This window comes from Zosterops lateralis (genome assembly GCF_965231275.1).
Source record: "Zosterops lateralis genome assembly, chromosome: 1".
In the NCBI taxonomy this organism is placed as follows: Eukaryota; Metazoa; Chordata; class Aves; order Passeriformes; family Zosteropidae; genus Zosterops; species Zosterops lateralis.
This window is the reverse complement of record NC_139762.1, coordinates 59214184-59225788: the sequence shown is the minus strand read 5'-3', so window position 1 is coordinate 59225788 and position 11605 is coordinate 59214184. Positions and strand designations below refer to the sequence as shown.

Below are 11605 nucleotides of genomic sequence, written 5' to 3'. Positions count from 1 at the left end.
CCTGCCTGAATCAGGTGTACCTTCCTCCTCGAACGCAATTACGTCCATAACTCCCGTTTCTGTGTCAAATGCTCCTAACAGTGCTTCGCAGCCCCAGAATGCTTCGACTCCACCTTCAATAGGACATGGAAGCCTCACCTCAGTATCCAGCCTGCCAAACCCACTTCTACCTCAGACTTCATCAAATAGCGTGATCTTCCCCAATCCACTGGTTAGCATCGCTGCAACTGCTAACGCGCTCGATCCTTTGTCCGCCCTTATGAAGCACCGCAAAGGAAAGCCACCAAATGTGTCAGTGTTTGAACCCAAGTCAAGCTCCGAGGATCCCTTTTTTAAACATAAATGCCGATTTTGTGCCAAGGTCTTTGGAAGTGACAGTGCTTTACAAATTCACCTCCGCTCGCATACAGGCGAAAGACCTTTTAAGTGTAACATATGTGGAAACCGCTTTTCCACAAAGGGCAACCTGAAAGTTCATTTTCAGAGGCATAAAGAGAAATACCCTCATATTCAGATGAACCCTTATCCTGTTCCAGAATACCTCGATAATGTGCCCACCTGCTCTGGAATCCCGTATGGGATGTCACTGCCCCCTGAAAAGCCGGTCACAACGTGGTTAGACAGTAAGCCTGTTTTACCAACAGTCCCGACTTCCATTGGGCTCCAGCTGCCCCCTACTATAGCTGGCGTGAACAGTTACGGAGACTCTCCAAGTATCACTCCTATGAGCAGGTCACCCCAGAGGCCTTCTCCTGCCTCCAGTGAATGCACTTCTCTATCCCCGAGCCTCAACACTTCTGAGTCGGGCGTTCCGGCATCTGCTGAATCCCCCCAGCCCATTCAGAGTGGTTCATCTCTGACCAAGGCAGAACCTGTCACTCTGCCTCCCACGAGCACACGGCTTGGGGACCTTTCTGCAGGTGGGCAAGTTTCTGCAGCTTCCACGTCTTCAATTCCTACGGTGGTTACAGACAGCAGTGCTGCAACAAGCCTCCCAAACCCTGTGCTTCCAGCAGTGTCTGACCAGTTTAAAGCAAAGTTTCCATTTGGTGGTCTGCTAGACTCTATGCAAACATCCGAAACCTCAAAACTACAACAGCTAGTGGAGAACATTGATAAGAAGATGACAGATCCAAATCAATGCGTCATTTGTCACCGGGTGCTTAGTTGTCAGAGCGCTCTCAAGATGCATTACAGAACACATACAGGAGAAAGACCATTTAAATGCAAAATTTGTGGACGTGCCTTTACTACAAAAGGCAATCTAAAAACACATTTTGGAGTTCATCGAGCAAAGCCACCACTTAGAGTACAGCACTCGTGTCCCATTTGTCAGAAGAAATTTACAAATGCGGTTGTTCTTCAGCAGCACATTCGTATGCATATGGGTGGGCAAATTCCAAACACGCCGCTACCAGAGGGCTTCCAGGATGCCATGGACTCAGAGCTTTCCTATGATGAGAAGAATGTTGACACACTGAGCAACTTTGATGATGACATTGATGAAAATTCTATGGAAGAGGACCCAGAACTAAAGGACACGGCAAGTGATTCATCCAAACCCCTTATCTCTTACTCTGGGTCATGTCCTTCTTCACCACCTTCTGTGATCTCCAGTATTGCTGCTTTGGAGAATCAAATGAAAATGATTGATTCTGTCATGAACTGTCAGCAGCTGACCAGTTTAAAATCCATAGAAAATGGATCAGGGGAAAGTGACCATTTGAGCAATGACTCCTCATCAGCCGTTGGTGATCTTGAAAGCCAGAGTGCAGGCAGCCCTGCAATGTCAGAGTCTTCTTCCTCCATGCAAGCTTTGTCTCCTGTGAATAGCAATAGTGAAAGTTTCAGATCAAAGTCCCCCGGTCTCAGTAACCAGGAAGAGCCACAAGAAATACAATTAAAGACAGAAAAACCAGACAGTCCGCCACCCACAACTGAAAATGGAGGCGCATTAGATCTGACATCCACCAACCCGGGAAGACCGGTCATCAAAGAGGAGGCTCCTTTTAGTCTGCTGTTCCTGAACAGAGAACGTGGTAAGTTTAAAAGTACTGTTTGTAATATCTGTGGCAAGCCTTTTGCTTGTAAGAGTGCATTGGAAATTCACTACCGCAGCCATACTAAAGAACGTCCATTTGTTTGTACAGTCTGCAGTCGTGGGTGTTCCACTATGGGTAATTTAAAACAGCACTTACTGACGCACAAATTAAAAGAGCTGCCTTCTCAGTTATTTGAACCCAACTTTACTCTAGGTCCCAGCCAAAGTACTCCTAGCCTGGTCACCAGTACAGCACCTACCATGATCAAAATGGAAGTGAATGGTCACAGCAAGCCGATCTCTTTGGGTGAGGTTCCCTCGCTTCCAGCTGGAATCCAGGTTCCTGCTGCACCACAGACAGTGATGAGTCCGGGGATCACCCCTATGCTGGCACCCCCCCCTCGCCGGACTCCCAAGCAGCACAACTGTCAGTCGTGCGGGAAGACCTTCTCCTCAGCAAGTGCACTGCAGATACACGAGCGCACCCATACCGGTGAAAAACCGTTTGGTTGCACAATCTGTGGTAGAGCTTTTACCACAAAGGGGAATCTTAAGGTAAGAGGTCACATAAAACTGTAAAGTCTTGGGGAGGGGGGGGTTAAAGAGCACTGCTCTTGAACTCAGCAAGTTTTAGTGCTAAGTGTTTGTCCCAAAGACAGGTGAGAAGGGAGCTTCAAGGAAATGCTTGCTGTACAGTGGCAGTCATCGTGCTTCCACTATGTGGAAGATAAAGACTGGAAAGTGGCTGTGCAATGATGCAGACTTTAAAACTGGTTCCAGGTGTACATGTAGGCATGTTGCAGTTCTGACAGATGTGATGGCACACCCAGTCAGCTGATGGACATGTTCTGAGAGTTCTTGTGGACCATCAATGAAAAATAACCTTGCTATAAACCAGAAACACAGAGCTTGCTCAGCTCCTTGGGTGCCTCCCCAATTTCTATTTTCTATTCCACTTTGCAGCCATTGCAGAGTAGAAAGCTGTTTGTCACAGATTTACAATGGGTTACTGCAGGACTGATGGCTCGTAATCCTGCCGTTTGGTTAACCATTGGGACGCAGCCTGGGGAAGATGTTTTAAATGTCCTTAATAAAAATACTAAATTTAGCAAATTAACATGCTTCTGACATGAGATAAAACATAAAAAAAGACAGGATGAAAAAAGGAAAAGGGAAAAATCACCCATCTCCTAGTATGAATAATGCCCTCGGTAATCTTCAGCTGTGTGAGGACTTCCAGCTTGTATGTGAAATTGTCTAACCCAAGAGAGTATGTACCCTTTAGTCTTACAGCACTGTTTATTTTCACTGAGAAGAAGAAAATGCACATTGAAAAACTACTATGGAACTGGGGTGTTTTTTTTCGCATGGGCTGACTGGACCTTAGAACTGTACCTTTACTGGAATTACTCTTTTTATTTTCAATGCAAATTAAAAGGCATTTTTTAAAAAAAAACAGGTGCTACTGTAAGTAACAGCATTTCAGGCTTGATACCTCACCAGAATGTGCTAACTTGGGGGTGCTTCTTGTCCCTGTTCACTCTGCAGGTTCACATGGGGACTCACATGTGGAATAATGCCCCTGCACGCCGTGGCCGACGCCTCTCCGTGGAAAACCCCATGGCTTTGCTCGGTGGCGATGCTCTCAAGTTCTCCGAGATGTTCCAGAAGGATTTGGCAGCTCGGGCCATGAATGTTGACCCCAATTTTTGGAACCAATATGCTGCAGCTATCACTAACGGACTTGCTATGAAGAACAATGAGATTTCTGTCATACAGAACGGAGGCATTCCTCAGCTCCCAGTAAGTCTAGGCGGAGGCGCCATCCCGCCTCTAAGTAACCTTACCGGTGGCATGGACAAAGCTCGCACGGGCAGCAGCCCTCCCATTGTCAGTCTGGACAAAGCAAGTTCTGAAACGGGAGCCAGTCGTCCATTCACCAGATTTATTGAGGATAATAAAGAGATTGGCATAAATTAAAAGCATTCATTCCGAATAACTGTTGGACCTCTACTCGACACAACACTTGTCCTGTCTGTCCCATGTACAGCTTTTGAAGCTAAGCATTAGTTTCCTGACCTAAGCATAGGTTCCCTTTAAAGTTTTATCCATAGCAGAAATACATAACTTTGTGGCTGCTGAAAAGTTGTCTTGCAAGATCTGCATGGTACTTCTTTCAACAGTGAGTTTGACTCTTGCTGAGAACTTTGAAACCTTTTAATTTAACAGAAATCAAACAAACAAACCAGTCATGGAATAACTTCATTAGAAACAGAAAGAGGCTAGTCTACATTCACTTTGCTTCTTACAAAACTTACTATCACCTGAGAATGGGGGGCTTCATTATGGCATTCTGTCACACTTATTTGCTGGTTTTGTTCAAATTAGTTAGCAACCTGGACTATGTTTTTAGGAATCTTAATCTTAAATAAGTGATTTAGTACCCCAATGCTGTGTATTATTACAGTATCCTTGTCTGTAGTATTTATAATGTTAAGATTATGCGGGTAACAGACAATATACTAGCCCCAAACTTAAATGAAGCTTTTGTACTGCAAAATACATCCAGCTATGTGATTTTACTTTTTCTTTCTTTTTTTTTTTTTTTAAAGCAAGTTTTGTTTTACTATGAATAAGTGATTTCTTTCAATGCAGGCAAAATTGTGAAGTTTTATTGGGAAAGATAGCATGCTTTTCATGTGCAAGTACCTGTCAGTAACGAACCTTTTTTTATTTAAATATTTGTAGCTGCTATGTGGACAGTTGTTCTATTAAATGAAAAAAAAAAATGTAGTGTGGATTTTAGCTCAATGATTGGAAAACAAGTTACAGACAAACCTTAGGACCATAAATTATTCACAACATTATAAACAGTTGTGAGTAAATACTCCGTGTTATCAGAGCTGTACAATAAAAAGGTAATGTTTGTATAATGTGGTTGCAAACTCTTAATTTATACTATTGCACTTTTAGTATTTTGTATTAGGGAGGTTTGTCTATAATTTGAAACTGAACAAAGATGTAAACTATTTTATAAATAGTACTTTGACTTAAGGAATAAGGAGGAGGACCCTGTTGCAGTTTCTTGTTTTGTTTTAAGCTCAAACAATGAGAGATCTCTATCAACTAAGCAGAAAATTGCAGAGAACTGTCAGATGCTTAGGAAATATGGGGACTGCGGTTTCTTAAATGGAAGTGATTCATTTAACTTTTCTACGACACCCACATAACCCACCATGACCACCCCTGACAGAATTCTGATACATTTATCTTAGGAGTGTGATATTAATACAAGTCTAGGATAGAGGAAAAAGAACATCATGTAGGTTTAATTTTCCTGTAATCTGTTGTGTCTCTTTCACACAAAACCATGAGAAAGATGCTGACTGCCTAATAATAGTGGGAACGAAAAAAGAACTTTGGGGCAGCGTGAGCAGTAGTAACACACAAATGCTCTGTATTTATTTCCAACTGTCTGATTATCTTTTCAAATTGCTCCAAAGCACAATGTACTCTGATTAATCAAATATAATTTTACGTTGATTGCATTGTTGGAATTACACTGAGTAAAAAAAAGGGAATGGTTCCACTCATAAGTTAAGCGGGGGATGCTGAGGAGACTGGGGCTTAATCAAAACTTGAACAGTAAATGTTTTGTGTACTACCTCATTTTTGTGCATTACAAGCATGGTGGAGTTGACACTGAACTTCCGTCCAGCAGAATTGCTTGAGGGACGTTATGGGTAGCTGGGTAACAGCGCAAGGAGTTTTATGCCCCTGAAGAACAAATCAGACAGTGAGGTCTTCTCAGTTGAGACTGAAAAATAGGACAATCTTTCTTATAAAACAGAAACCATTACTGTAAGAGGATGGACTATTTCTGCCATCATGTAATGGAGTGAAAAGAGGTTCAAAGACTTATTAGCTATTTGTTTCTATTGGAAATGAACAATGAACTCTACAGCTCCATTTTCTACAATGATGAGATAGAGATATATAGATATAAATATATATCTATATCTGAGCAAAATTATATATCTGTAACACCTCTACAATATAACATGATTTTTTTGCCACAGTGTGTGGGTGGTTAGGGGTGTTTCCAAGCATTAAAGAAAAAGAAAACTGAGGTGGCTTAATGTTGCTGTATTTCAGCAATTGAATGTTTTTATTTATCTGTGTAATTTTTGGTGTGACTTTTTTTTTTTTTTGTTAGTATTTGGTACCATGTAGTGTTATCTCTATTCCCTAAAGAATGTGTATAACATAAAAACAAATAAAGAAAAAAAAAAAAAAAAGAAAGAAAAATAGAGAAGGAAAAAGAGAAAAAATATGTAAAGTGTTGTAAATAAGATGGTTGACGATGGTACAGTAAGACTGACCCCATTTTGTATTCAGGGTTAGGCCATTCCTCTCTGCATGGTGAAGAGAGACACTATTTTTATACTGTGATACCATGTAGGGCTAGGAGCCTCCCTGAAACAGCTGGGAATTGTTACCTAGATCCAATATTTTTTATTATTAAATCTTGTTGGCTTGACACATCTACTGATTGAAATGGATGTCTTAGTCTAGGTTACTATTTTTGTCATATGGAATTGAATAAAATGCAGGATGTAATATTATTTCTGAATTGCGTTCCTTGATTACTCTAATAACAGAACAAGATATGAGACTAAGGTCACTTGTGGTAGATTGGTGTCAATGACTTCTAATCGTTGCATCTGAAAATCAGAGGAAGGTCGACACCGTATATTCAAATGTTTTTCTAATTTATATTAACAGTGCAAAAGGATAGAATTATTAAAATCTCTTTTCCAATGAAAATAAATTTTAAGAGCATTTATCCCAAGGTAGTAGAACAAAAAAAGACACAAAAAAAATTTTTTTGTAGGGGGGAAAACAGACTTTGGAATGACTACTGTTTCAAATTGACTGCTTTCTGAACATTTATCCTGTACTGGCTAATGAAAAAGCCTCCTTTTCAGGTTGTTTAAACATCTGCCTAATATTCACAATACACTGCATGATAAAATTTGTGGACAAATTTATCAGGAGCAGTTCAAATTCTAAAATGCAAAAAGGAAAAACATGACAACTCGCATCCGTTCATTCCAAATGACATAACCTATATGTTTAAACCCATGGTTTTGTTTTGTCTTTTTTTCCAATAACCTCAATTATCAAAGCATGTCTAACTTTAACCAAATTATTTTTTCACGTTGATTTAAATGAAAGTATTTACATTCTTAAGGTTAGGCATGTGGTTAAGTATCTCCTGCAAAAAAGCTGTATGTTCGAGTAAACTCCAAGCTGTTATATTCCGATGGTGAATGCCTGCTGCATTTAAAACAGACAAAAGATAAATAAAAGAGAAAAATCTGTATTAATCATTTTTCAGTGGCCTTGTTATGCAGATACTGTGTTTTATAAGACAAACCCAAAGAAGGTATGAGTTTCCTCAGGTGACTCAACAACAATGATAGATTTGTGCTTTTCTTCCTCCATGCACGTCCCTGTGTCTTGCTGAGAGAAAACATGATATGCAAAAGAGAAAAAAAGCAAAAGAGAGCTGATAGCTATGGTTCTGTTCAAAACACAAGAGGAAAATTATCTGCTTTCCCCTCCTCTCCCCCCCAAAAAAAAACAGGATGAAAGCAGAATGGTATCTATTTTTAAATATGTATGGGTTATTTTTTTTATCATATGAAGACATTAAATAATAAAATATGCTACACAGATGAAAATGGTCGAAGTCTGTTGAATTGCAGATGTTTAAGAATATAGCCATGTAGGAACTCTATATATGATCAGAAAAATTTCCCGTTAGGTTTTTTCAGGGGAGTGTTCCAGCAAGGCTTTCAAACTTTCCAGTTCCATTTTTCCCAAGAGTTATTAAAAAGAGAACATTTATTAAATGATTGAAATAACTTAATTAATTGTTTGAAATAACTTAATTTTTACCCAGTTTGTTTTTCATTTTGTATATATTAGCTCTCGATATACTATCTGTTCCTTTACCTGTTTTGTTCTTTCTCTTTCAGCAAATACTTGGTTTTTCTAAAGCTGCACTATGTAAGCTGCTTTATTTGTGTTGCCTTTAATTTACTTCTCTGCATGTACTCTGTCGTTTGGAAGATACTGTGGTTTATTTTTTTCCCTTTTTCTCTAATTCTGCAGAGGTCAAAAGAGCTGCCTGTTTTTTACGTCTATGTGTAACACTAGCATAATGAGCGATGAAGTCTTCAGTGATGTGATCAGGTATGTGCATAGCTCACAGGATTTGCTGACAAACATGCCATTCACACTCCTTCCTTCAGAGTGTGAAGGAAGTGCCTTCAGAGAAGGCATGAAGCTCGTTGGTGTTGCTGGTAGAGGGCAGCCGCAGATGGGCAGGAGGATGGAAGTCCTGATCCTGACTCCACTTTGCCTGCTTTTACACCACTGAAGCTCTAAGGCCTTTTAGTGGAGATACTCCAGATTTATTCTGGTGCAAGAAGGACTGCTTCCAGGTTCAGACATCTTGCTTTTCTTTATGCATTTTCAAAACAATGACCAGCAGCTATACAGTATTTTAAAGTATGTCTAAGCGAAAGCATTCCGGACTTTATTTTTAAAAAGAGGGAAAAGAGAATACATATATTTTAGTACATTCCACAAGATTATCCCAGTTTTAAAGGAGATCCTGAAAGCTGAATCTAAAAAAATATATGGCTGTGCCCCATAATACATAATTTGATGACATCATACGACTATTCAGAGTATTTACATAAATGAATAAAAGAGCCTGTCATTTTTATGCAAAAAACTAAAAGAATGGGAGACTTTTGCTACAGCTCTGCTACACAAGGTATGCGCTCACAGGGAAGTGCCTCCCCTTTGCAGATATGAAAGGTATCAGCAGATTTATGAAAAGAAAAATACATGTTTGTGCATGCCACAGGACCAATGTATAGTACCTTATTTTTTCAAAGGGAGAATGTCTCAACCAATTGACAAAGCAACAAATACGAGAGCCAACAGCTTTGGGCTGTGCCACTGACATTTTAAGGATGTGGGCAAGTTCTTCATTAGACTAATATTTTGCTTAAGAACAATATTCTTCTGGGGCCTCTGGAAATCAGGAAATCAGGCCTCTGGGAACCCCCTTGCAGCATCAGCTAGCACCTTGTAGTGTTGGGATGAGTTTCCCTTCCAGTAAGACGGGGTAACACTTTCGCACCTACCTCACAGGGGTGTTGTGAGGAATAGTTTTATGTTTGTACAGTGTTTCAGAGATGGAAAATGCTTGGTATTATCACTGATTTTAGAAACTTTACAGTACATGTACTATTATTTATTATTTGTACTCCAGTAGTACCTATGAGCTCCAGTCAGGACTGAGAGGCCTTATCCTAAATGTTGTACACTCACCTAGTTGGGACTGATAAAAATTTTTACTCAGTAGCATTCTTCAATGGAGATATTTCATTATCAAATGCCTATTTGATTACTATAGGGTTTAATTCAATTATTTAGGTGTTCAAATTGATTATCAGTTTTAGGCTATGGTAGAGAATTATCTGGTATCACATTTTGTTTTGACCTTGTATTGATTTTCAGAAGAAAGTGCACCAATTTTCTATGGATACTCTACAATCAAATCTTGCCATCAGTGGAATTCTACTGTACTTTTTGCTATTAAAGCTAAACATTAAAATACATGTGTGTGTATACATTATTATACACCAATATATAATATATATATCTATAAACATGTATGTTTTAATTTTTTTTAGCTGCTTAGATTAATTTCAAACTGTGTGTGGCATATTTTGCTTAAGCATTGCCCATTTTAGATGCATCTTAAACATCATTAAATGGTGTTTGCTCTCAGTAAAAATATAAAAACTGGAAAATAGGACAACAAAAGACATAATGTTGCTATCATATTTATGAAGGCTTGTAAGGAAAGTGTCTAAGTCTCAAATGTATTAAAAAACCTTCAGTAAGTCATAGAAGTCTTTACTTAGATTATGTTGAAATAAACTACTATATCAGAATGAGATCACTGTATATATATGTTAAAATGAATAAATTTTTCCAAAGGTAATGCTTGCTATCATTTGGATGTCGAACAGAAAGTAACTTGTTTCCCAGATTGGCAGACTATAGTTAATATTTTTTTACAGGTATCTGATTTACAATACCGTGTTAAGCAGCCTCTTTAGCATCTGCTCATGTGCTAAATATATTGACTCAATTAATTCTATTGATAGTCTTGGCTTTTTTATTTGATCATAAGGAAAGCTTTTGGTTTAGTTTTGATTGAATTGTCATCAGTGGTGTTAGTCTCACTGATTTCACTCAGGCACATTGTGGAGTAAAAGTATGAGCAGCAGTGGGTGAATCTAGTCTAAAGAATGTCTCTTTCCTTTCCTTCTGGATATTACTAGCATGTCTCCATCAGCCCATTCCATGCTGGTTATCAGCCAACACCTTGTAGTTGTTGTCTTGTGTGTTGATTAGCACTCGTGGCTCAGCCAATTTTGTTGAACACTTGGAACTTGTTCTGCTACAATGCACACTTCATATGGGACCTATAGATACACTGCATAAGTATCATATTTAAGACAGGCTGCTGGTGGAGTAAGTGAACACCTCTACTGGAAGTCATATATCATTACCCATTGTGTGTGGTGAATAAAATGGGCACATTAAAGGATATGGTCATCAGGAGGTTTCTATCACTTTATATTATCAATAATCTGCTTGCTATAGGAGGACTGGTTTGAGTTTTGCTTTTTTAAACGATAGTTGTAAGAGCACTTACGAACAGATACCTTAAAAAGGTGAATGTACACTTTCAGGTAGAAGTTTTGCAGGCAGGCTTTTTTGATTGGGACATGCCTTTTTTCTGCCCATTTTCTATTAAATGACTCTCCCCAACATAGTCTTCTAGGTAATGTCACAGTTAAAATTTAATTCTTCAGTTAGGTTTCAATCTGCCATTATCCCATTCCAAACAGGCTTGCTAAAATCAAACGTCTTTATACTAAGATATTAGCTGATGCGTCTAATGGGTAGCAGAATCCATTTCCCTGTGCACTTTTGAAATTGTCTTAAAAGAAAATTCAGTTAAATCTTCGAACAGTTTCTTATGTATCTTGTGTCATGGAATGTGATATATATTCACAGTATTTGGCAACAGTCTGGGCTACTCTGTAGTACTTTCCCTTACACTGGGTAGCCCACTTCTCCACAGTTTGCCCTAGGTAATGTAATGACACATGCTGACCAGTATTACCCATTAAATGGAATTTTTTTTCAATGTGTTGTCATGCAACTTATTACAGTAGCTCCAATTCCAGCCCCACAGAAGGTAGACTAAATGAGCCTGGTAGTCTCTGCAGCCTACATCTTTCCTCTTCTCCAAGCCCTACTATCTTCATAAAGTAGTTTGCCAGTGTTTCCTCTGTGATAATATCTTCTGATTCTTTTCAGCAAAGTAGTGGTGCTCTGTTCATTTCTTTGGTTTCATTGTCTTTCTGTACATGGCCATGTTCTTCACATGTTTTCTTTTAA

The 11605-nt window shown here is 39.0% G+C and overlaps 1 protein-coding gene across 7 annotated transcripts in view; it reads left to right on the top strand.

The window, feature by feature from the left end:
- SALL3 (spalt like transcription factor 3) overlaps positions 1-10204 on the top strand; it is a 27197-nt gene extending 16993 nt beyond the window's left edge. For 2 of the 7 annotated variants that reach the window (XM_083860104.1, XM_083860103.1), the window contains exons 2-4: positions 1-2039; positions 2256-2596; positions 3590-4652. The exon at positions 1-2039 is cut by the window's left edge. In XM_083860104.1, coding sequence (XP_083716230.1) covers positions 1-2039; positions 2256-2596; positions 3590-4021 — 2812 coding nt within the window. In that variant the 3' untranslated portion in view covers positions 4022-4652. Of the gene's footprint in view, positions 2597-3589; positions 4653-8221; positions 8303-9643 lie in introns of those variants that run through there. The other 5 variants (XM_083860106.1, XM_083860105.1, XM_083860108.1 and 2 more) reach the window with 5 other exon arrangements.
- Positions 10205-11605: the final 1401 nt, after the last annotated feature.